This window comes from Periophthalmus magnuspinnatus, chromosome 16, assembly GCF_009829125.3.
Source record: "Periophthalmus magnuspinnatus isolate fPerMag1 chromosome 16, fPerMag1.2.pri, whole genome shotgun sequence".
NCBI classification, from domain to species: domain Eukaryota; kingdom Metazoa; phylum Chordata; class Actinopteri; order Gobiiformes; family Gobiidae; genus Periophthalmus; species Periophthalmus magnuspinnatus.
In genome coordinates, this window is record NC_047141.1 from 7,561,676 (window position 1) to 7,589,477 (window position 27,802).

At 36.9% G+C, this 27,802-nt stretch overlaps 1 protein-coding gene across 1 annotated transcript; it reads right to left on the reverse strand.

The window, feature by feature from the left end:
- Window positions 1-3,639: 3,639 nt before the first annotated feature.
- nek10 (NIMA-related kinase 10) lies at window positions 3,640-25,556 on the reverse strand. The gene is made up of 34 exons (XM_055228137.1): window positions 25,473-25,556; window positions 25,330-25,390; window positions 25,126-25,238; window positions 24,187-24,282; window positions 24,023-24,107; window positions 23,296-23,337; window positions 23,144-23,222; window positions 22,988-23,055; window positions 19,752-19,828; window positions 19,478-19,579; window positions 18,832-19,056; window positions 17,973-18,112; window positions 17,449-17,510; window positions 17,300-17,368; window positions 16,260-16,324; window positions 16,072-16,174; window positions 15,215-15,343; window positions 14,812-14,949; window positions 14,342-14,387; window positions 13,392-13,513; window positions 12,024-12,126; window positions 11,822-11,897; window positions 11,103-11,232; window positions 10,147-10,217; window positions 9,130-9,328; window positions 7,532-7,589; window positions 7,381-7,452; window positions 6,724-6,769; window positions 6,618-6,652; window positions 6,024-6,130; window positions 5,415-5,525; window positions 4,776-4,860; window positions 4,103-4,131; window positions 3,640-3,693 (listed from the first exon to the last, which is right to left on the reverse strand). The coding sequence occupies exons 1-34, from the start codon at window positions 25,550-25,552 to the stop codon at window positions 3,640-3,642; spliced, it is 3,078 nt and encodes a 1,025-aa protein (XP_055084112.1). The 5' UTR covers window positions 25,553-25,556.
- Between the last annotated feature and the right edge of the window lie 2,246 nt (window positions 25,557-27,802).

The window sequence follows — 27,802 nt, forward strand, 5'->3', positions numbered from 1 at the left end:
GACCAGTCACAGAGCAGCACAGAAGTTTGGGCGGAAACCAAAAGTGAAGCTCTCAAGCAAGCCTGGTGATGTCGCCAGGCGTATTTCAGCCTATTGTAGCTAAAATAGTATTTTGTTGGTGAAAACATACAGAAGGGAAGCACGGTATTTCTGGACAGGGAAGATATCTGTGCTTTTTACTCAATTGCATTTAACAAAAGTTTGACCTTTTGTCTTGTTCCACTGTTGCTGATCAATCTGCATGGAGTATTCATCTGAATGTCTCAATAGGTCCTGATCGCATTCAGTGAGAGCTGTCCCAAACTGATATTTATATGCTACATATATCAATCTGGCATGAGCTAAGTTATGTATCGGGTCCCTGACAGAAAACTTACATGGTGTACCTTTAAAGCTTATAATTCTTCTAACGTTTTATATTTTTGTCTTTTTTGTTTGTAAAAATGTATAAAAACAGAATATTTGACTGGATATCAAACCATTGACCTTTTACACTGGGCTCTGTTCGCTCTTACCTCAAATTATGAACAATGCATTTTTACTATGACACTAATATTATCATGTCTCAGAGCCCGCTGTACAGACACATGCAGTTATGTAACCGAGCATGAAACATCACAAAAACTAACCTTATACCTCATGAGAGAAGAATAGAGCTATAGCGCTAGTGTAGCAGAGTCTGTATACAATACTTTCATTTTTACTCGAGAGGCAGTTTGAATTGTACAAAAGGGAAATGTGAATACAGATGTTATAACTACATATGTTTTTTATTCTGTGGAATGTTTGCAATAACTGAAATAATTAAGCGACTTTATGTGTACTTATACTTCATGTACTGAGAAAGTATAGAGCAAGGACTAGGGATAAACAATGGGTTGCGTTCACGTGACATCAGCACATTGAACAATCCCTTTAGTTTAAAATGGAGCTGGAGACAGGTCAGATTTCTATGGTGTAATTTGCGATTTAACTGTCAGACTGCAGATGTTTTGATCTGGTTTATGGTTAATATATAGGTCTATGTCATGGGCTCTGTGCATAGCAGCGTACTAACTAGCTCACTGCGTTTCAAAGCTAACTTTAATAAAACATAAAATATAAAACAAACAACCAATTCAAATTAAAAGTAGCATTATTTTAATTTTGATTGTGCCTCAAAATTAGCATTAGTGTTAGCATTGAGACAAAAAGTAATCTTTCTAAACACAGAAATGTCCTTGGATGAACTATTCACCTCATGTGTTTAGTCTTTAGCATGTTCTCAGTGACATCCACTCACACCTCCCTGTTCAATGTGTGATCTAAGTATTCATTTTAGCTTGACTCAACAAATAACCCCATGGAGATAGAATTGGGCAGGAGTGCGACGCTAACAGTGAGCTAGCCCTTCGCCATTGTGCACGGTGCCTATTAGTGGGACCATTACTGGGCCTATCCACATGAAACAAAAACTGAGACAAAGTTCAATGTCTTCTCTGTTTGCATAAATAAACAAAGTGAAATTATTTTTTCACAGTAGTTTCATCTAGCCATAAGATTAATTTGGCAAGTTTGTGGAGCCAATCCCAACAAGTAATGATAAGGTTCAATGTTTGTTTTAGACAGAAGTATCTAGGTTTATGATTCACAGTGAATCTCCCATAGAGTTATACAGGCTCCTGTCCTCCATGTGAAATTAAGAAGCCATCAAATTCTATAAAGTGAACACAACCTATTTCAGTAAAAGGCATCTGATTACAATTTTCCTCACAAATGATGCAGTTGTGATCAGATGTTTATGTATCATTTTAAAATTCAGTTCACAATGCACATTTTAAACATGTCCATGAACATTAAGATTTAACAGAGGACTGAAATATGAACAGCTAAACTAGTATTTCAGAACAGATTTGTTAAGGTCTATACTACATGAATAGCAGGTTTTATCCATAATAAAGTCAATACATTCAATTATCTTCATATTTTCCATAAATGGTGTTAATCTTTGAGGCCTATGAACTACAATTGTAAATGTCTCTTCACAGGGGCTTTGATTGTGGGTTGAATGTGCACTTCTTGACTCCACACGTTTATCCTTTTGTGATCAAATAAAATTAAAATCATGTTTCATGTGCTGGTCTATTAAAGTCTTGTGAACTGGACTCTGCAGTTTTTTCCCCCAAACACAAACGCTGCAGCAGACATGATCCTGAAGACTACTCCCTAATATGCATTGGTGTTTCAGATATAGACAGACAAATGTGCAGGGTCCACTAAAGACGAAGTTTAAATCTGTCAACTGGACAAATCATTGTAGGAGTGAAGATGTTTCGCTGCTCATCTTGGGTCACTGACGACTGGACAACTGAGGGTTTACACAGACAGGGTCCACAAAAGATGACTGTTCACTGTGCAAAGCCTTGCACTAGAACAGTATTATTATATTTATAAGTTTTAAATGGGATGAATGCCTGAATATCTGCTTAATTTCTTCATGCTGCCATTGGAGCTCAACAGTGACTGCCACTTAAAGGTTCAGTAAGTTTCTCAAAAAAAAAAAAAAAAATTACATTTGCATTTAAAATCTGTCCCTGAAAACATTATTTACTACTCAGCTATTAAAGCCTTCACAGAACTTTTAAATGTGTGTTAACACACAGCTGCCTCTGTCATGGCTTTAAAATAAACTCTTCATATTTGAATTTCTCAAAAAACAAATTCATGGGTGATTTAGTTCTGGTGAAGGAAAGTGGATGCACACAGCAGTTCTGTGGAGCTCCCAATTTTTTTAAATTGCCAGAATTGAGGTCAGAGCCCTTCTTCAGGCAGGTCTGTCTGGCACAGTCGTTTTGAATGTGTGTGTTGTGCCTCTGCCTCAACAGCATAAGTTTAGATGTTAGTCTTAGGCAATAATAAATAACAAATGGAAATGGAAAAAAAAGCCTTTGTCTTCCTGCTTGTCCAGGGAAAATACAGACTATATCACAGATCAAATGTATGCATTTTGTGTTTATTTTTTGTAGAAAGTAACAGTATTGAGGTAGAAATGAGCAATCACTCAGTTTGGGAAAACTAAGCCCCTCCCCACAATGCTAAAAACAACCCTGCTAAAATGCATTTATTGTTTCGGCTTTAGACTGTTGTTTGTTTTTTGTTAGGCTTGTAGTTTATAGCTGCTTGTGGTCTTGAGTGAGTCTCATGTACATCCACTGGATTAATGCAGTCATCCGACCCTGGAGGATGGTCTAAAAACTGCCCTCATGCTGCCACCTTTTGGACAAATGAGGGAACAACATCTATAGTCCTTGAATATGATTTTCTGTAGGAACACATCCATGTCACTAAATAGCAAATGTATAACTTGTTATTCATATTTTCACCATTAATAATATTATCTGTTTATTTTTACATTTAAAGTATTATGAAATACAGAATACTTTCAAAAAGTGCTTGCAATCCATTCAGACCAAGACACAAGCCTTCAGACAAGGCCAAGAAGTTATAAGTACTATTTGTTACTATAACCTGAGTATGTTTTTTGGATTTGTGTATTTACTTGTTATTTTGTTCTGAATGTCTTTTCTGTCTAAAGAGAGAAATGAATAAAACAGTTACTATAATATAATATACACCCCAATTGTAGCTCTGCTCTTGGGGTCACCTGGTGGATTTGTAGTATCCATTTTCCTCAAGCAGCTCTTCAATGAAAACCTAAAACAATCAAAACATTCATTTTCATATACTAGTGCGGAAGCAAATACAGATGATAAAAGATAATATAGAAACTAATGTATGCCACTGACATAAAAAAATTCTACAGCAGGATTATCTCTAAAACATTCTAAATATTTGTTTAAAATGCTGCAAAATGAAACTTTATTAGCTAGTTAGTACCTATAATGAGTCAAAGGAGTTATTTATTCTACTCAAATCTAATTTTAGTACAGAAAAGTTACAAAAAGCTCACCAAAAAAGTACACATGATAAAACTGACCCAAAAATTAATGATCTATCATTTATTGAAGAATATGTTAATATAGTAATTATAGTAAAAGTAACAAGCCCACATACTAGTGCATTAAAGTGGGCCTACAATGTGACAATGTACAATGGCACTGACCTGCATCTGTTCATAAGTGATTCCATCCACTGCAAGAGAAAAAAATGTTATCATGAGCAACACCTTTGATGGAACTGTATTTAAAAGTAGGCTTATACTGCCACCCTCTGGACAGAATGAAATACAGCAATATGAGCCAAGCAAGTGAACAATATGAGTTTAGTGTTAGACTTTTACATTTAAAAAAGAGATGATGCATTTCATACTGTACAATTATAAACAACCAAAGGGGCAGACCGGAGCAAACCAGAGGAGCGCATATATATATATATATATATATATATATATATATATATATATATATATATATATATATATATATATATATATATATATATATATATATATATATATATATATATATATATATATAGAGCATGTGTTTAAATTTGGCTATGTGACATTTTTTTAACCCTACATGTATGACCCCAATTTAAACAAAAACAAAAACATTAATCTCAAGTAAGTACAGAGCAGTGGGCAGAGATAGGGGATAGGTGAAAACTGTAAATTTTGGCGTCCTCAAGCCTAAAATGCAAGACAATATAGGATTATTCAAACATGCAGGAATCACTCAAAGTTTATTCCACCCAGGGAATGGGTGGACATCACGTGAAAGATATTTCAGATAAGGTAAGATAAACTTTATAAAAATGCACAGTGAGCTGTGTACCTGTGGAGTGTGTGTCGGGCTGTTGGATCAGAGACCAGTCGGTGACCAAACCAAACTCCATGACTTCTGAGGACGCCCGGAGGAGCTGCATGCAACATGTTCACAGTAGATTTATTTTTTCTTCTAAAATCTAACTGACATGAAGTGACAGGTTAGAGTTCTCGTTTGCCGAGTTTTTTCAATTTTTCTTTTTTTAAGTTTATAATTTTACTTCCTGGTTGGACACGGTGAGCAGATGTGACAAATGTAGAGGTAATTCCATAACTGTTACCTAGCAACGATAATGCAAACAAGGGCCAAAACCTGTCTAAATCTGCACAATAATTATGATTATGGATACAAATAAATGAAACCACCTTTATTTTGTTAAATAAAGATTTAAACTCCCCAAAAATTGCCTTCCTTGTTTGTAAATTGTCCCTGCATTTTGGATGGATTTGTTCTTGATGACATACGTAGAGGATTGTCTTTTAGAACTCTCTTTACTTCCTGTATTTTTGCACCTGTCTTTTCAATATAATTTTCCACAAACTGATGTAAAACTGTGTTAAATATTGACCACAGTCACTATCCCACCAAAGCAAGTCATAAAGAGAAGATCATGAACTGTCATATGTACTTTAACAATAGTAATAGTACCTTGCTGAGCTCTACTTTCAGGTTGTATGGATCACTGTGCACGTTGAACAGAGACTTCTTGAACCTCTCTACCAGATGGCGCTTGGAATCGTGATGAGGAGCAGGAGGGAGCTGGAGAACAGAGGATTTATACTGAGAAGCATATTTGTGTGTGTGTTTGTGTACAATGCAATCTTTTCTACTTTTTAAAAACTAATCACAAAGAGATACCGTCCATTACATTTATCTTGTTGTCATTAGTACTCACAGAGCTGATTAGCCCCCAGCATGCTTTCAAAAGAGTCTTTTTTTTATTTTATTTTAAATTTCATTAGGTCTATAGGAAAAATGAATGAGAACTTTACATTTGTTACGCTCCATTGACCCAGTTGTTGACTAAACCCAAAACATGCAGAATAGGTCAAATCCTCCACTCAAAGGTACTCCTGACCAAGACTAGCTCAAGATCTGGGGATGGTCCCTGAGCACTGTACAGCAGTAGCTCTCTGCACCTGATGAGGTGCCCCAGCGGTTGAAGAATGGGTCAAATGCAGAGAATGACTTGACTTGACACAAGTTACTAATAAAATACATTATCCTTATGTTAAATGCATTGTAAATGTGTTGTACCTGTGTTATGAAGAGGACTTTGTGCAGTTGTAGTAGGAGTCTGTTGCTCGGGTCGTCGATCTGTCTCACTCTGCTTTGAGAGACGCACAAGGCTGCAGACACAGAGCCTACAAACAACAAGCCAAACATACACTACACTGTAAGGACTGAATGTTTAGAATTCAACACATTTGTTCTCATTCTCATGGAGAAGCCGGAATGTTCCACAGTATATCATAAACCTAGCTATCTTAATGGAGACCACCAGGCTGAGTTAAAGGTTAGATTTGTGCTGAGGTAAGCCTGCTCGCAGTAATAATGCATGTTTTGTCAAAGTGTCCTTTAGCACTAAAACACCTGTAATGAATAAATGGAAAATAGAGACATTTAACACTATACTGTGTGTGAAGAGTTTTTTACTTATTAAAATATGTTGAAATCAGTAGTAAATGTAGTAGTGTTGAAATCAGTTGTAAAATAAATCTAGATATACTGACTAAATACATTAAAAATATTAAAAGTAATAACAAACATTTGAATTCAAGCCATTTTAACTCATGTATTTTGTTTTCTGCAGTGTGGACAAATGTGATTATGCAGCTGCATGTGTGGTACCTGGTCTGGATTTGGTCTTAGCAGAGGCACAGTCCCTGAAACAAAGTGGTTTGAATGATGACATCATATTTGGTAATATAGAGTTTAAGAGAGGAGAGGGGCTTACCGCTCTGTTAACTGGTCTGGGGTTAGACACAGGTTTGTTTTGAAAACTAAAATCAAAATACAACACAATATCACCTTCATAAATACATGTAACTACCAGTCAAAAGTTTGGACAGACTATCTCATTCAATGTAGTGTTTCTTTATATTCACTACTTTCTGCATTATAGATACAGATTCAAAATACATCAAATATAGAAAGTAATTAGGTAGCAAAGAAAAATAAGTTAAACAACTACAATAAAAAAAAAAAGTTTTATGTATATGTATATTTAGATCAACTAATAAAAAAACTAAAGACTAGACAAAACTAAACTAAAGGAGAGACAGAGAGAGATTGAGAGAGAGGAGAGAGACAGGCAGAGAGAAAAGGAGAGAGAAGAGAGGGAGGGAGAAAGAAAGAGGGGTACTAGAGAAGGACAGTGAGGGAGAAAAATAGGGAAAGAGAGAGGGAGGTAGAGGGAGAGAGAAAGGAAGGGAGGGGAGAAAGAGGGAGAGAGAAAAAGAGAGAAGGAAAGATAGACAGACAGAGGAAGTGAGAGTAGAAGAAGAGGGAGAAACAGGAAGGGGGCAAAAAAGAGAGAAAGAATAAGGGAGAGAAAAGGAGAGGGACACAGGAGGGTGAAACAGAGGGAGGGGTAGGACATAAAAGTACTGACCACACATTTCTCCGTTAGGCCCATTGTTTTTTAAGTCCAACAGTTCCTCCTCTTCCTCTGAGCCCTCGCCGCCTGGAGCACACAAACTATTCATATCTCATAATAATTTGTATACAGTTTTAATCCTCACACAAAATAACTTCATAATCACCCTGAGTAGGACTGTGCTGACGTGGAGCGGAAGAATGCATTTCCAGTGAGGACTTATCCTGCAACACAATACAGACAATATATGTAACCTTCAGCGCTATATTATATTATCAGGCCTGTCACGTTAACACATTCGGAAGTACAAAATAATGGCAGAGTAAACAACAAATGACTTTATACCACTGATCCCAGTAAGTGTCTTAAAAACGTGAAAAACATAACTTGTTCATTTAAAATGGTTTGCACTAGTCCAAAGTTATGCCTCATCTACCTTGTGCATTCATCTTAATTATACGTACTTTTTACAACTTTAAGAGAGCAATGCAAAGTTTTGCCATGAGAATAAAGCTAACATCAACATGCTTTATAATTGGATGCAGACAGTACACAGTGAACTTATTTTGACCTCAAGAGCTGCTTATATAATATGTCTGTACTGGGGCAAGACACAGATTGCTCAAATACGTGGAAAAATATCAGCTACAGGGCCTTTAAACACTGCGATAGTGAGTGCTACTATCTATAATGTGTCATTATTCAAACAATTATAGCTCAAAAGTTATCATATAGGTTTAATACTATTAAAATAAACAAAATCCTTACGAGTACAAAAAGGCACATGCAATAATTATTGGGCCTGAAAAACTATATATTGAACTTTAAAATGGGACTAAACGCATAAACTGTGGGGTTGGGGCGGACACTTGGCTGTAGTCAGGGCAGTATTTCGGGATGTCACCAACTACTTGAAAATGCAGAGGACACTGAAGGCAGCACACACTTAAATTTAGTTGTTTTTGACGAGAAAGCTGCAAATTTACATAGTCTGCATGAAAGTTACCCAAAAAAGACTAGTAACAGTAGATGATGGTATTAAAACACCATATAAGCCACTATGTTTGAACCCTGTGGCCATTACAGTGGTGCGCCTAATTTATACATTTTTACTGGCTAACGGCCACTAGGGGGCACTCTCCAACAGTAAACACAAAAGTGAGACAGACGTGGGGAAAGATTATGCACTTTTGAATTATCATTTGGCCCATCATATACACGCCCTCATCATGGAAAACACACGAATAAATACAAATGATGCAGATTTAAGTTAAAGGCAATGGATCTGGCATCAAAGAGGGAAATAGAGCCACTGCACGTAAGTTTGGCATTAATGAATCGATGGTGTGACGTTGGAGGCAGCAGCGGGAAGAACTTAGTCAATGTAAAAAGATGACAAAAGCTTTCAGAAGTAATTAAAGCAGATGGCCCGTGTTGGCGTAATTTCATTTTCTAAACATGCTGGTATCTTCATCCCTTGTTGATGGAGTGTTGGTATTGTACTGACAATTTTTTAAAAGCATGTCTTAAATTAAAACAAAAAAAAAAAGTACTGTCTTTCTGTGAAAAAATCTCATGTTACAACATGAAAACCTGCATCTTATATTCAAGTGCGGATTATATATGTACAAAATTGATTTTGTTTTAAAATTTCGCTGCTTATATTCAGGTGCGCTCAATAGTCCAAAATTTACGGTACAAAGTTTAGAAGCTTTACTTTAAGTTGATACAGTAATTATTGTGACAGGCCTAACATATTCTCACCTGTGTAGGAGCTGAGGGGACATTGGCCTGGTTTCTTTCTAAGAAGTATTGGTGCGCCCTCTTTCTGTCCCTTTGTGCCCTGCGCTCGAGTGCATTATAGGAGGTGTGGAACCGGTCCATGGCTCTCATCAGGAGCTCCGAAATGCTGGAGCTGACTTGTACGATGTCCGGACGCTGGTCTGGGGATGGGCTCAGCAACCTGCACATGTAGCACCAGATAATATACCAACGCAGGAGAGACAAAGAGGTGCTGGGATGTGCCTGTGTGGGATCTTTATCAAAAAACACTTGTCACACTTTGTATATTTTGTAGGGTTTCTTGGCCAATTTAGCTAACCAATATGTTGGCTTAAACCTAAAAGGACTCTCTCTGATTTGAATCATCACTACCTAAAGCCCCGCACCAGCCACCAGTCATTAGTATAGTTTTATTTATTTTCACTTGGTAAAAAAAACAGAATAAGATAGAATAGAATGTAATGAATGGTTATCAAAAACCCTCAGGTGGCTTAAAATGTGGTAAACTCCATATAAAACTGTGAACAATTAATATTTGAAGTTTATGAGAGACAATCAATCACAACAATACATCAAATTTAACAGGAAATGCCATATGGAAAAGTGCAGTTATTCAGAAACAGGCATTTTAAAGAGTTTTCAAAGTGACACTGTGAAAGCTCTAACTGACAACATAAACTGAGGCTGAGTTGTGAGAGTAAGGAGCTCTAATGAAATATCCACTACAGGTTGGAAAAGCATGAAACTCATTAAGGCAAACAACTTTATGATATATTAAGGGAGGACCTTTTCTGTAAACAAACAGATTTGATAAAATACTCATGGGAGAGTAATCAGTGCTAGTGCAGCCTCTTAGTGAGTGTATTCTGGAGGTTCTGAGCTTCCACATGAGGCCTGTCCATATAATGAGAATGAGAACAACTTGTATGTATCCTCTATCTGCAAGTTAAGGCACCTGCAACCCCAGCGTGTAGTCCCTTACATATTGAAAGATCTCACCATCTGATCATGTGAATAACTCTGTCTGAGTATCGGCCACTCTCCACTGGTTCATACTGGGCTTCCACAATCTGCACAAACACACCACAATTAAATGTCAAAACATGTGGAGAAATAAATATGATATATAAATAAATAAATAAATATATATATAAATAAATAAATAAATAAATAAATATATATATATATATATATATATATATATATATATATATATATATATATATATATAAACTGTGTTATTGAATCTTGATTCTGATTGTATGTTCTTATTCTTCCACTGTTCTTGCACTTTGCATTGCAACACTGTAATTTCCCATTGTGAAACAAATAAAGGCTTATCTTATCTTAAAATGGCAAAAGAAAAATTCTAATCTGTCGACTGGACAAAGGTTTCAGAGACGTTTCGCCAATCATCCAAGTGGCGTCTTCAGTTCTGGTCGGATTACTAGTGGGATGCTGCCTTATCTGTCTGAAGAGACGAGCTAGCTACACTGAATTTACCACACATATTTGTTTACAGTTTCTGTTTGTTACCTAAGTGTAAGCTGTGCCTGAGTGTAGTTCAATAGACATAGGTAACAAACAGAAACTGTATACAAATATGTGTGGTAAATTCAGTGTAGCTAGCTCCTCTCTTCAGACAGTTATAAGGTAGCATCCCACCAGTAATCTGACCAGAACTGAAGTCATTTATCTTAAAAGATATATAAGATTAATGCCATGTTGTGGAATATTCCAGGCAAACTAATGCAATGGACAGCACCCTACTTCTATGAGGCTGCATATAACATTGAGATCACCATGTTACCTTTTATGCTATATTTCTCAAAAACAATTTATTAACATATCTTATAAGTTTCAGTTTAGTTTTTGACGCTCTGGGTAGAGCTGAGAGTAACGTAATGCTTTAAAGAATTTGGACACAACAGTAACAGAGTATATTGGTATTGGACCTTGTTGGCGAGTGAGAGCATGTTGGAGCTGTAGAAGGGAGGCTGCAGAGTGGCCATTTGATAGAGCACACAGCCCAGAGCCCACACGTCTGCCTTCTCCCCGTACGGCTCACTCTTCACCACCTCAGGGCTGAAACACAAAGGATCATGGTCTGCGTAATTATTATGCATATTATCCAAAATAAACCTTTATGAGCTTTTATCTATGTTCTAACGGTTTTCAGGAGAATAAAAATGATGGCCTATAAATTATATAGACTGATAATTAGAGGTAATATTATTTTATTGACATTTTGAAATCTCATGTTATTTAATATAATTTAAAGAAATAACATGGCTCATAAGGTTACACTTTATTCAACTCTGATTTGACCTATCCTTTAATGCTGCTGGGGCAAGGCCACACTTAGCTCTGTAATTAAGACTCCAAGTCATATACACTTAGGGTTGTTCACAAATACTGCATAACAATTTGAATTTTTCTAAAATAAAAACGTGCAAATAAAAATCTACTCTTTGTTATGGTGAAATCTCACTATGAAGAGGCCTCTTGGTTCTGCAGTTTTGAACAGAAAGTCAACTGTCCCATTTCTATTATTAAGCTGTTTTAAATCAATATTGCTGTTTATAATGAACAATATATAAAATCATGAACTAGAGACCAAAAAGCATAATATGTCTTCTTTAAAGTGATCAGAGCAAAGAGAGCTAGGGCTCACCAGGAGTACAGAATAGTGCCCACGACTGAGGTGAGCTTGCTATTCTCTTGCTTCTGTTTGGCCAGTCCAAAGTCAGCTGAGGAGAGAGATCACACACACGCAAACACGCACGCACGCACACACACACACACACACGCACACACACACATTAGAGTTGATTGTGTTCATATGATCCTATAGTGTGTGGTGCTGTGGGACTCACTGATGGTGACCCAGTCCTGATCTCCTAACATAATGTTGTTTGGAGACAGGTCCCGGTGCACGATGTGCTTGTCCCTGTGCAGGTATCTGAGAGCCAGGCACATCTGTAAGCACACACTGCACTGTTAGGCTCACCACTCGTGCTGTCAAAAGTATCAAAAATCAGATACACATTGATATTAAAACTTTGATCAAAACTAGATACTCATTTGAGCAGGTATTGATACGAAAAAGGCACATTCACAGGACAGAAATGAACCTTTCCTGAATAATTTTATAATGATCTTGGACCTGGACAACTGAGGTATTATAAAAGAAAGTACTATAATTTAATGATGAAAATCACATTTTCTAAATAAAGAGTGTTTTAAAAAAAAAAAAAATTATTATTATTGTCGTGATTTTGGAATCGGCATCGAGTACTGGGTCTATTCCTTAGTATCAAAATCACATTTGAAATTTTAGTATCAATTCATGACAACACTGGTCACCAGTTACTCAGTCATCGATTTAACTGTACATCTCTAAGCGCACACAAACTGCGATGTTAAGGTCAAGAGAAACTGTTTAACTATAATGTACATGCAGGTACATCTGTAAGCACACACAATGCAGTATTTAACAATAGCATCACAACAGATTTAACCTTAAGACCATAACCGTCACTAGTTAACTCTGAAAGAGTATCCACTGTGCATGCGTGTTTGGGAAAGACTGACGTCTGAGTGATGGAAAAACAATCCATGGTCCAAATAAAGTTAACAAGCTGTGAACCCCAACATTTGACGTGGAGTGCCATCTAGTGGCATAACACAGACACAACCGCACAGCAGCTGCACAGTGACATTTGAGAGGTAGAATATGTAATGTCAGGACAAATCAGCAGCCTGACTGCCTACACAAATATTTTTGTAAACAGGACATTTCTGTGTTCACAACATCCAGACGTTTTTTGAATTTCAACAGATGCCACTGTCAATGTAAGATACACAAACTAAAAATGTTCTTGGTCCAAACATAATACATGATTATAATAATTGTCTATGAATTGTAGGTTATTGGAAAATATAATTTGATAATATACCGCAGTAATTTGTGTCACAATTGATTCAGGCAGAATACTGTATATCTAAAGTGTAACATGGTGCAGAAGGGAGCGACAATGCACTTAACACAAGAAAAAAAGTATTTCCGCAAACTTACGGTATATATTGAGAGAAAAGTAATGTTATGTGTCTAGTTGTTCCAGCCCTGGTACAGTATATTGCCATTGCCACACTTGTGACGTGTACAGCTGCAGTGGTCCTTCCTGTTTGAGTGGTGTGGCAGTGGTGAGCAGAAGCAGAGCTGAGAAGCCTGTGGACCTGACCTGGATAAAAATGTTCCACACTCTGTCCTCGGTGAAGTTTTGGTTCTTCTCCTTCAGAGAGCTCAGGTGTTCGGCCAGCGGAACGCCCTCTATCAGCTCCATTACTATGTACAGTCTCTCCCCTGGAACAGCACACATGGACGCTATCAACACCAACCAATGTTAACACAAATAAAATACTAAAATATATCTTATATCCAAAATATAAAAAAAATATGTCACATGTCACATGTGTTTTTTCAGCTACTTAATGTATCTGATAAAAGCGATGAAAATGATTTAAAGGTGCACTATGTAACTTTTCTGGTGGAGAGTCTGCTAGCTGCTTGTCACCATGGTGATGTTATTATTTGCCTAAAATGGTCCACAGTATGGCAATAAAGTAATCTATTAAGCATTTTTACATTACAAGTATTCTGACTGATGAAAAAACATTCTTTTGTGAGCGGAGTCTCTCCTACATATGTCTGACCTAGTCTGGGATCTTAGCATCTTGTCTCCGTGGTGTTAGATTAGTTCAATCCAACACTACTGTGGAGCATTCCAATCAAAGTAACAACATATTGGAGACAAGCAGGTGGTAAACCTTGCCTCAAAAAGGTTACATAGTGCACCTTTACAAATCGCACACTGAAGTGTTGATATCAGCCAGTTACCAGCCAGTATTCATATATTTATGAAAACTAAATATTGTATCTCCTCTAGCTTGGCTAAATATATTCCAACCCTATATGTTTATACCTTGTAGTTTAGACCTTACAGACATTTTCTTCTAAAGCTATGTGATTCTAAAGCTATGTGATTGCTGTAGCAGTTCATATCTCAATCTATCTTAATGTTCCAAATTTGTTAAATTTCAAGTGGGATATTTGTTAGACAAATCACCAGAAGATTTTCTCTTTTTTTCTCAAAACTATTCAACTCTTATATGGCAATGCAGCAATTAATACCTTCCAGAAATGTTTTGTAATACTTGACAATATTTGGATGAGCCATCTATAGAGAGAAAAAAAAGACATGTTAGTAATAGGGTTGTCAAAAGTATCAAATATCAGATGTTAATTGATACTAAGGCTAGTATCAAAACTAGAAATAAACCTGTATCAGAACAAGTATAAGACACATAGACTAGTATACGCCCATGGACCACTATGGAACCTACCTGCACGACTGAGAGATTACGCAGATTTAAAGCCACATGGAAATATAAAAAATAATGCTATTATTTAATGTTGAAAATCACATTTTATTGTCTAAAGAAAGAACGTTTTAATTATCAGCATGGTATTGGAATCGGTATTGAGTACTGAGTCTATTCCTTAGTATCAAAATCAAGTTTGAAAATTAGAATTGTGACAACACTAGAAAGAGATAAACTTTTCAGGTCACTCAATAGTGTAAGCTGTATATGTGCTGGTACCTGTTCCCTGATGATGCTGAGCTCAGAGATTATCTTGTCCACATTACTGTCTCTGGACTTCTTGTCTTTACCAAAGGCTGGGTTGTGTAGGTTCACCTCCTTCAGAGCCAAAAGCGTCTGACTGCCCTGCTTCCTCACCTGAAACATTGGCAGATAAATGTAATGTAAGATATTGTTTGAACTTTAAAAAATGTATTAGTACTCCCTATCAATGATCATATATCTTTTCTATATAAGCAACCATGTAGTGGTCTTTTGCTGTCATACATAATACCTTCAATAGACTCAATACATTAGTCTAAACATCTTCTTCACCATAGTCAAAGACACATTACTGTACAGTGCACATGATTCTATTTCCCACAATATTCCTTATCGAAATAAATGCAGAGAGGGTGGTTACCTTGAAGACACTCCCAAAGGCCCCTGTGCCCAGATGATCCAGTATGGAGTATCCACTGATGACCCTGAGAGGAGGTCTGCTCTGGTCCACAGCCATGATACTGTCCCTCAGGCTCTCCAGCTCCTCCTCCTACAAGCAAGATGCATATCAAGATGGATATGGAATATTTTTTACAATTAAACATGGTAACACAATAATTAAAGTGATAGTATCTAACTTCTGGGAGATGGAAAGTCAACTACATGTTGAAACCATACTTCAGAACATTCTACTTGGAGATAGACAGATTTTATGCCATACTCTGGAATATTAACAACGTTGCCTGGAAACAAGCAGGATGAGGCCCTGCTCCAGGCCAAATAAGAGCCAGGTTTAGTAATATATAGCCAGTAGCCACAGCTTCCCTTGGGAAGACTGGTGAAAGTGAGGCTGCCAATCTGCACCATCAGTTCCTCTGACCATCAGCAATCACTAAAACACACACATTACATTCATACGCAGGCAATATGGGACAAGTGTCTTGCCCAAGGACACAACTACAGCATCTATTTGGTTGGAGCTGTTATCAAACCGCTGCCCTGTAGTTTAGATCTGTATAAACATGGCCATATTTGAGTTTTTTTGTCAATTCTTCAAGACAAGCATGGTTCTGTACAAAGTTTAAATGCAAACTTTCAAGAAAATCATATTATTAAAACATAGATCATGAATCTAATCACAATCACAATGCTTGTCAAAAAATAGCAATTACGCAATTAGATAATTTTCCTAAACGTTCAGCCCTATGTCCCAGAATGTCAATAAAAATTAAAGTGGCACAGTTTTATAAGTCAAACTATTTCTCTTGTGTTTCTTACAGAGTAGAGGGAGACTTTGACCTGCAGAGTCTCATAGGCTGTGAGGTCCCGGACGTAGTGGCCAACATCAATAAACAGCTCAAAGAGGTCTGTGGGAAAGAGCCTGGGGAGAGACAGATAACATAAAAAATACTGCCATATTTATTTATTTTATCAGTCTGTTCAAAGATCTGCTTTAGGGTCTGTACCGTTTAAAGACATGTCTGTTTCTCTCCACACTGAACAGAAACCGTAAGGCCCTGAATGCATAGCACTGTAAACAAGGGAGGTAGAATGTCATCAATTTAGCCAGAGGACAAACAGAAAGTTGACATAATGTTGAATCTTATAATTTTTTGTTAGGAATTGGGTCTGCAGGTTTTCCACATTCATCTCATGACTAACTGTCCTGAGATGTTTTGTGTTTGAATAATGGTACCACTTTTAAACACTTAAGTGACCCGAAACTTTTGTGTTCACTTTAAATCACTCCTCTTGAGGGTCCTGCTCACAGCACCTGGAGCACATTTAGAAAAGGCTTTTGGAGAAGTGACTGCATCGGGTCAAGTGATCACCTCAAATGCCATAAAACCTATACAGTCAATGGATAAAACTCTATGTTATAGTTAAAAACAACACAAATGGAAAGTTTTTTGGCTCAACATGTTATAAAAAACAGTAAAATAAAGTGAATACTGATCAGTTAGTTATTTTGGCTGAGAAATAAATAAATGTAGAACCCATAACATATTTGGTTGATCATTTTATCACCAATAAAAACATTGGCATACACCAGCACAATTATATAACCTAGGCCTACTAACTAGGCTTGCTGTAACCTAATGTCAAGAAACTTAAAATAAAATAAAAACAATTTCCTGATTCAAATTTAATTAAGGTTATAATGTTATATTTGTGTGTGGGCTAATATTAAGAAATATATAAGTAATTTTATTTTGTATGGTAGTGATTGTTTATATTTTAATAAAATATATTTTTCTGTTTAAAAAAACAGAAAGTTGCAATGCATTGTGGACAATTTAAAGCTCTCTAAGCTGAGTAAATGAGCTGAGGGAGGAGGACGTGAGGGCTTTGGATCTCTCCAAATTGCTTCAGATGCCAAGGATTCTGACAATTTGGAAACACCCTATTTCACCTGCCGTCCAGCGGAATTTTAAACTATTGATTATTATGATGTCACATAAATGCAAACTACACAAGCACATAAGTGAAAATATGTGTTTCATACCTGTAAGACACCATCTGCTCCATAAGTCTGTGGTAGAATAAACTTTGCGATAATGAAGACTCCATTCTCCTGCACAGAGGGCTCACAGTCACCAATTGCAGTATAGAGACAGTTACTATAAGCAGTAAAGACTAAAGAGCAGTGATCACCTGTACAATGTGGTGAGCACAAGAGTCATCCAGGCTGAGCTCTGTCAGAGCTGTGCAGCAGGCTGGAGATGAGATGAAATCAATTATCAAATTACAATTGTATAACAATGTAGGTGAAGTGTCTTGCCTAAGAACACAAAAACAGGTTGCCACTGGCACCCCACTGAGGAACCTGGTATTGCTGACAGTTTCTCATCCAACTACTAACCAGAATCAACCTTGCTTAGCTTCCAAGATCAGACGAGATCAGGCTTTGACAAAGAGGTCTGGCAACACTTGGAATTTGGTAACTGAAATTTTGACTAGTCCCAGATACATAACTCATGACTCACTGGATTAATTCTGTAATAAGTTACCTTTGTTTTTTGGGGGGAAATAATGCCATTCTCAGTCCCTACACTGGTATTGGTTGATATTGGGTATCAGGAGATAGTGGTATCAGAACTGGAAAGCTGGATCCGTGCATCCCTTCCAGTAGAATGCAGTGATGCCATCTGAAACCCAGCAGATGCAGTTGCACTGACCTGCCTGCAGAGCGGCGATGTTGTCCCGCTGCTCCTGTTGACTCAGCTCCTCTGTCATGTGCTGCTTATGGAGTCGACCTGATGCGTTTGCACTGGACAAGGTCTCAATGGAGGAGCGGTCCCAAACATACTGTCTGTCACTGCAACAAGTTTAAGAGAGAGGGTCAAAAGAATAGGACAGGGGAGTATTAGCCTTGTGAGCCCTTTTTTGAACAAAAAGTTTGAAAATGACTAAACCAGAACTATACTAGATAGAGTGGATAATGACTTAATATGTTCTAGGAGCTTAAAACTATCATCTGCAAGTTCATTTGATACTTTTGGTCAGGCTCACCTGTGCTCTCTGGTCTTCTTCTGTCAGGCCAAAGCTGACACACTATCAGACAGCAATAAAGCAGATAGCATCTAGTAGTGATATGTGAGAATACAACAGGGGCAGATCGGCCAGTCTAATTACAGATGGTAGCTTAAAGTGTAGAGAACAAGGGTTGTGTATTTTGTGTGAGTTTTCTTTTATGTATTTAAGGGGACTGTATGCAAGATTTTAATAAACTTGAAACTTAACCTATTTGTGTCCCCAGATATAACAGTTGTAATGCTGAATTATTCATATTTACAGAAACATCAGAAGTAATGTCACATTTATTGATGTTGTAATTAGGTGTTTTGGTGTTTGTTTTTGGTTCTATCATCCAATCAGTTAGCAGAATAAGCTTCACATGAGTCTCTCATTTTGGTTGTCAGCTTCAGTGCTGAAACCTAAACCTAAAAGGACTCTCTGATCTGAATCCTCACTGCCTATACAGAACAGAAATGTAATTTAAGTAATTGTTCCAGCCCCACTACTCATGACACAGACCAGCTGAGCAGGTGGAGCAGTTGTTGGACTCCTCCCCAGCTCCTGATCTCCACTCTGGCTTCAGGCTCCTGGCACATCTGCACTAGGACCCAGCACAGGCTCCACAGCAGCTTGAGGTGGTGCGAATGGAGCAGGCTGAGGAGCACAGGCACCCCCCTCAGAGCGCACAACTGCCCCAGCACACACTGTTCCGAGCATAGCAGACGCAGCAGCTCCGCACACATCCTGCAGAGGGTGAACACCAGCTTAAGAAGGACTCACAGAAAGGTCAAAACAAAGACTCTACATAGAGCTATACACATGATACAGTTTAGTAGCTCCAATTTAGGGCTGTAGTCAACTCAAAAAATTCTCAGTCAGCTAAAGCATGCCCTGCCTATTGATTGCTCTCAAAACTTTTGTGTATCTATGATCTGACTATCCAGCTGACTCAAAAGATGATGATTGCGCAAGAGTCTAAACAGCAAAGTACTAGGAAACTATAAACTATGAAAATCTAAAACTATAAACTTGACTCCATATTCTTTACTTTTTGCTGCTGTCCCATATAAATCGTCATAATCTAAATAAAATATTTAGTCAACCAATACAAATTCTGGTTGACTAAGACACAATCGACCGATTAATCGGAAAAATTCACACATACCTCTTGGAGAGGAGGTCATATTCTTGAAGAATCACAAGCAGGTTCTCCACTATATGGAGCTCACCAATCTGCTCTCTACATTCAGGACTGTACAAAAACATACTGTGTCATGAAAAATGTAAAGCACCAGTAATACTTGTATTCAACTTATACAGTATAGGTGCCATATTACAATGCATGCGCACAGTGTCCTCTAGTGTCTCCCTTGAGGATTACCACAAAGGAGATTGTATGGATGTACACATGATATCTTGTGTTTGTGTTCTATACTCACTGGGCCAAGGAGGTGAGAGCCAGCAAAGCTCCCACTAACACACTACTGTCTGTCGAGGACAGGAGGTTCACCAGTGTCTACAAACATGTAATACAATTATTTGACAATTTATCATCCTCAATGCAGTTGTGCAATTTAGCTTTTGGCACGGGGGCCAGAGCCAACCCATCAGACACACCGGCTGGCCCTTAGTGAGACCAACAACACCCAGATAATTTAGACCACCTTGCCTCAAGATTAGAAAAGGCAACCCCATTATTAATTCATCCAGACAAAACAGGATTCATCAAAAATAGTCGACTATTCATTTCATTTCTCAACAAACAACCAAACAAACAAACACATGATTACCACCAATATAACTTCATTAAATGCTGAAAATGCCTTTGATAAAGAAACTTGGCATCAGCAATTCATACATTGGATTAAGATACGTACTCTATACAACAACCTATAGCCACAGTCATTACTAATGGAATAATTTCACCCGCATTCACATTGCAAAGAGGAATAAGACATGAATGTCCACTCTCTCTCTGTTTTTGCACTGTTTATAGAGCCACTTGTAACAGCAACACAATAGAACGACGTATACATGGAATCCAGGTCACAGGAACATAACACAAAATAAGTTTATATGCTTATTTCTATGCACATACACTGAGGAGATATTACTCTGTTTGCAAATACCCCATCACTGCAGGAAACATTCAAAATCCATCGACCTTTGCAGCTCAAGACTCACTCCCTAGAATACACATGGGCAACATCACATATCTAGGTATTATCAGTTGTTCCCACTTAATCATAAACCTCTGTTTAAAACAAAAAAGACGATCTGGAACATGGGCCAGCCTCCCACTCACATTAATTGGTATAAAAAAATTTTTTTAAAACTCACAACATTACAAAACAAAAGATCAGAGGGCAGGCTTGATGCACCAAATTCTACCCATTATCATATAGCAAACAAATTACAATACTTGGACGAGACCAATACACAACAATACATGGATATAACTGGAACAGTAATAGTTTATACACTTTTCCTCTAGCAGACGTACCAACATTAAACACTACCTAACCACTACAAAAAGCACTGTAGTTTTATAAACAATCTCAACAACTCTGACAGCTTGGTGGAAAGCTCTAAAACTAACAAACTTCTCCACATCGCCCAATAAATACACCCGCATTTGCCACAAAGTGAACTCCCACATCAGCAACACTCCACTTCACTATCACACCTGGGAACATTAAGGTATGCCCCACTTCCACCACTTATTCCATAAAAATACATTTATCACATTCCAACAGGTCACTGAGCAATACAAACTCAACAATAGCGATAGATTTAAATATCTACAAATAAAATCAATAATCAAGAGCAAAATTGAGAAAACAAACAACACTAAACTAATGCACCATTAACACTTCCCTTCACTCACTTTGAGACTGAAAACCTATTAAAATATTAATAAAAAATATTTTGGAGCACTAGAACAAAAACTCACAGGACATCCTGAGCTCTCTCCATCACTCTGCTTACTAGGCCTCAAAACAAGAACCACTATACCACCCAGATACAAAAACAATGTATTGACTTCTATAGCTGTTGCCAAGGGAATAACAAAATTGGAAATGAAAAAATACAATTAACATAAATAACTGGACCAACTCACATACAGTTCATATCACACTCACAAACAGCAGCCAACCATGGATCTAACATAATATAACTTAACCAGCACTTGGTCACCTGTCATTAACTACTACAACCTCATGTTTCAACCACCAACCCCACACATCTAAGTTCCAATTGATTTATCATAACACATTAGTGACCATTAGAATGCCACATACTGCCACTACTGCGAATATGTACACAACAATAGACCTATACGCAACAAAAAACCCAAACCCAAAACAACAGATTTCCCAGTATTGCCATTGTACAACAATAACAAAACCAAAAATATGATCAATGTTTTTTAGGTCTTTCAGGTCTGGGTGATGTTGTTGCTGCTGTTTATCACTACAGCATCTCATTCCTCTTTTCTATCAGCTTTTAGAAGTCCCAAATTGGTTCCAAAAAAAGTATAAATAAGATTGTAATGTCACTGTTATATAATTATAGAAAATCTAATGAACAAACCTAATGTAGGCAACAAATAATTTGCATATCTGTAATGTTTAAAACTGCACTCAGCACAAGACTAAGTCAAGCAAAGGGTGGTGTGGTGCTCGGAGCACACTTCCTCCTGGCAACGGTCCACCACAAACCTTGCTATTTTTTTAATACACAGATTAGGACACTTGGATCCTACAAATCCTCTTTAATCCTCTTCTTTATTTCCTACTGCTGTGTTTGGCACCATCAGTACCATGAATACCTAAAATATCACTAGACATAAAAATCACATTTGCACATAACTGTAGATGGGACTGTGGTGGATGGCAACGGCGACTGAGGCAGGATACATTTTTATTATTAATACTAATAATAATACTAATACTACTACTACTACTACTACTAATAATAATAATAATAATTATTATTATTATTATTATGTTATTTTATTTCATATGTATTAATTTATTAGTTTTTATTATTGATACTTCTTTATTTTTTTATTTTAAAAAGTAAAATTTAAATATTTATTTATTGTTTTTTTTTCTCTTTCTCTCATTGAATGCCATGACAACTAATACATATCTATACCGCTATACACACACACACACACACACACAAAAAGGCTCTTTAATGTCTTCTGTACCTGCCCAAGGACTTGCAGATTGAAAGTAGCTTGTAGATAATTCTGGCACACAGCATCTTTTCTCTTGATGTTTTCTCTTGACTATCCTTGTTTTAAATAAATAAATTCCTCCTATTCTGCCTTTGTCTTTCTTTCTTTTTCTCCACTAGAACATGATGTATCTGAAGTACATGATGTACAATGTTTATTTTGTATATTGTTTCATTTGGTAACTCTTAAATAAAGAGGAAACAAGGCTACAGATGACTAACAGTCTACAACAACAACAACAACAACAAAAAGAAAATTATTTAAAAAGAAACAAGGTTGAATAGCCTTGATGTGTGGCCAACATGTTTAATTTAAATTCTGTGCCTTTACACTTTCACAAGAGTAGTTGCAATGATTACCTGATTAGTCTGGTAAAAAACTTGCATTTACCGGTAGGTTATGAGTACAATAACCTCACTGACAACTGACCTTGTGGACACCAGTGTCCATGATGTGCAGCCTCAGCTCATCAGATGCAGACATTTTCTGGAATATGTCTGTCAATAACCACATAGACATTATCAAATTTGCATTATCACATTATCAGTTGTACTATCGTATACATCACATTCCCAGTGTGCTCACATGTCATAGTGACCAGCATCTGCCCTGTGAAGACCTGTCCACCACACGAGAAGTACGCTGCGCACACTGAATCCAGATACTGAAACATAATCACTGGCATATCAAGCACATCTGGGTTAGGCTTTGAGAGGTAAAATGTAAGAAAACATTACCCTGGCCAATAATGTGATGCCCTGGTGTTGATGGAACAGTTTCTGGAAAGAAATCAAAAACACAGAGCTGTTATTACTGTGAAAATGATGACGTGTACCAAATGGATATTTAACATTTAGATCCAAATTACAAGATACACATTTTTCCTTCTTTCAGAGCCTTACGATGGTTATTTTTATGTAAATTTTTCCCCCCTGGGAGGGGGGAAATTTTTTTTTAGAAAAATCTGGGAGTCCCTGCTTAGACTGCTGCCCCCGCGACCCAGCCCCAGATAAGCGGAAGAAAATGGATGGATGGATGGATGGAAATTTTTCCCCTTTGCAACGTCAAGTCCTTAGTTGTAATTTAGTTTTTGGGCCCTGGTTTAATAATACTTAGATAGAGGTGGCAAATTTCATGGAGATTGAAACCATACTACAACATTTCTATAGAAACAAGCAGGAGAAGGCCCTCCTTCAAGCCAAGTAAGGGTGTATTCACACTTGCACATAAACAAACACCAAACTTAGGACAAAACTGGGACAAAAGCTGAAACTAAACCTGAACCACACCAGGACTAAACCAGGACTAGAACAAGACCTAACAAAAGTCCATATCAGGACCAAACTAGGCTAAAATGAGTACCAAATAAGTGCTACTGTGAATGTACCTTATTTTTTGTTTTGTTACTGCAACATAATTTCTCATACTATACTGTCCTAGAATAATCTGCTTAGAGTTGTTTACCTGAAGCTCCATGTCTCTGACGAGTATTCGGAGGCAGGTGAGAACTGTGAGGACTGATTCTGCTACAGCTGTGTCAAGCCATTCACTGGGAAGAATGAAAAAAACTACTTATTTAAACTAAATAAACGATTTAGTATGTTACAGTGAAACATTTTGGAGGATACCTGCACAGTCGATTCTTGACCAGAGAAATGAGGAGGTTACTAAAGAGTTTGTGCAGGGGGTGGCTGCTGAAGCATCTTTGGTTCTCATACTCTTCACTACAAAACAACATGAAGTTATAATTCACATTAATCCAGTGATAGAAAGCAGCAACTATCTTAAACTTAAACGTGCATTATGTAACTTTTCTTTAAGTTCAGATGTAGCTTAAAACCTAATTGTAAATGTAGTAAATTTTTATCTTTTTCATGTCATTTGCCACATTTCCGAGATTTAGACCAATGTTTGACAGTAGGCATTTCTTCATATTATCTGCACTGACACTGGCTTGTTTATGGCTACAACAAACCAAACCTTCCTGTGAAATTCTGGTCTCGTCAGCTCTCAGAAGGTAAGCAGGGCTTGGCCTGGTTGGTACTTGTATGGAAGACTGTTTGGAACACACAGAGGGGTGCTAGTGGCAAAAACTGTTGCTGTGTCCTTAGGCAAGACACTTCACCCGCACTGCCTATGAAAGTGGTATGGGTGTGTGAGTGCTGGTGTGGTCAGAGGGGCCAAGGGGGCAGATTAGTAGCCTCACTTCTATCAGTCTATCCTGGGGTGTGGCCACAGTATTTGATTGTGTCATGAATGAATAATACACTAAATTATAAAATGACTCTGAGCATCTGGAAAAGCTCTATATAAGACTACTGGTTTCTAGATTCTCAACTGGTTTCCATTTAAAATTGTGTACATTAATCTTGTACTTAGTGATGGTAAGCTACTTTTTAAGCCACAGCTTTTCACTCACTCAAACACCACATTCATAAACTATTAGTCCATGATGGTGAGAGATTTGATATTGCAGTTTCTCAGTACAGAAAATATTCACATTCCCATAGATATACATTAATTTAACAATAATAAAACTGTCACTGAATAATTAAGAGATTCTCGACCTGAATTTCTGTAGTGCCAAGTTTACATTGAGCTCGGACTTGTGTGTGTTGGAGTTATTTGGATGAGGTATTTGTGATTTCTTAGCCCCGGAACCATGTGTTTTTAATTTCACCTGAAAGATATGTAACAGGTAGAAATATGACCAACAATGTTTCAGAATCAATGAATAGGCAGCAATTTTCAAACATTTTAGTATGGTTTACATCTGGTCTGGGAGCGTTGCTTTCCAGTAGAGACAGAAGCCTTTTAAGATCTCGAGATGCCCTAGAACCACAAGGTTATCAGTTTCTTTTCATGTCAGAAAAATGTAAGTGACGATCACAAGATTAGACTGTCAGCTGCTCACTGGCTCTCGCTGGTTGACCTCACAAGTAGTTTCTCCCTCTGTTTGGGATTTTTCACTGCGTTAGACATTGCTAAAGACATCAGTAGTTCTTCTTGCTTCCTGAATGGTCCATTACTTATCTGTAAAGAGAGAAGAAAATACAACATACCAGATACTAGTGATGTCACAATACTAAAATTTCAAACTCGATTTCGACAATAAGGAATAGACTTGATGCTAAATATTCTGATTCCGATACCACGGTGATAAAAAAAAACAAAAAACTCTCTCATTAGAATGAGTAGATAGATAGAATAGAATGTGATTTTTAACATTAAATTCTAGTACTTTCTTTTATATCACCACTTGTGTAATCCCTCAGTCATCCGGGTAGGTTGTTCCATATTGGTCCATGGGCATATATTAGTATATTTGGTCTTATCTGATACAGCTCAAGATCATTCTAAAGCTATTCAGGAAAGATTCATTTCTGTCCCATGAATGTCATTTTTTTTAGTATTGATACCTGCTCAAATGAGTATCTAGTGTTGATACTAGTTTTAATATCGACTAGTATCTGATTTTCGATACTTTTGACAACCCTACCAGATACAAAGTAAACATGTTCAAAGACTGTCTTTTACTGATAACAATTCTAATGCTGATTTATTTATTTATTTATAAACATTGGACTACTAGATATATACCATTTATAATTTGGTGTTTTGTTCTCAAGACAATTATCGAGTCAGAAAGCAGAATGAGCCTCACATGATTCTCTAATTTGGGTTGCCAGTTTGCTGAGAATGAGAAAAACATGAATGTGTTCTCTATCTGCAGCCCAGATTCAGTTGTGATTGTAATACCTTTAGCACAGTTGCACACTTCCTTTAAGAGTAATTTCTGTCACCCATTTATTTTATATTCCACAGTTGTGGAAATGTATAAAATAAAGGGTGCTTGAGGCTTTTAATTTTTATATTACTATACCACAAATATAGGCTGTATATCATTAATACAGCTAAATATATACTCCATAAAGTCATATTACATTGTTATATAGGCCTTTGTGTAGGATAAGTATTTGAAATTTGTTTCAAAAAGTGTCTAAAACTAAAATAAATACGTGACGAAAAACTAAATTTTGCACATTTCTATAGTGACACTCATTCTTATATAAAACTTTTAAGTGGCTCCATTAACAAAAAAGCTATGACAGTACAATGTGTGCACTGTGTGTACAAATGACTAAATATTTCAAAGTATGTAAGAAACATGGCATATAGCAACGTGTAATAATTGTATACAGTACACATCCTTGTATACTTATTGAATAAATTCGTAAAAAAAAACCTAGCAAAACTAAATAAAATAATAAAGGGAAACACGAATAACATACTAGTTAAACGTCAGCTATAGTTAGCCCTGTAAAAGCTAGCTTAGCACTGTTTATTTGAAGTTAACTTGGCTGTTTCATTCGACCACATGAGGACACAAAATAGCACAAGTTTGCAGTTCCTTACCTTCTTAGCAACATAAAAATCTATATTATAATTCCTGTTTAGTTTAGATGCATATTTTGTCGGACACGATTTGAATAGTTGTCTAAAACTGCTCCAGCCATCGCGTGTATTATTTATTTAACGTTCACTTGGCGGTATGGACAAATGAGAAGAGGAGATGCTGAGGCGTAGCACAGTTTGGACCAATGAACGGACGGATCATTGGGGTATGTGAGTGTTGCCATGGATACACCAGGCGCTCTAGTCTCCACTGCTACATTCCGTCACCTGCTGTCAAAGATCAACCAGTGAGATAACAAGATAAAACAAACATCAGCAAATGCTTATGAAATGTGTTCATCTTCAAATCACACTGAATGAAAAGGGTAAAAGGGGAGATTATGTGGCCAAAGGATCATAGGCCTAATATTTTTACAGGGTGAGAAAAATATTTTTCAGTTAACTTTTCTAGAATCACTATAGTTTTAGATTTGATAGATTCTGAATCCCCTGGACATTGAATTGAAATTCTTGGTCAGGCGTAAATAAATTGTTAAATAAACTTAAGCAGTGCAAAAACACAAAACTAACCAGAGTGCCCATGGTCAAAATGCAATTCTAATGCAATCAATAGGGTTCAACTATATATATATATGTATATATATATATATATATAATACTCTTGTTCCTTGTGTGACCAATTAAGGATTTTTATCAGGTAGTGTCTGAAATATATAGGTATAAATCTGCTATATATTATAAAGGAAGTGCGGCAAATTAATATTTTAGGAGGGCAAGGATTTTATGAAGCAACATCGTGTAACGACTCCATGGAAATGGATAGGAAAA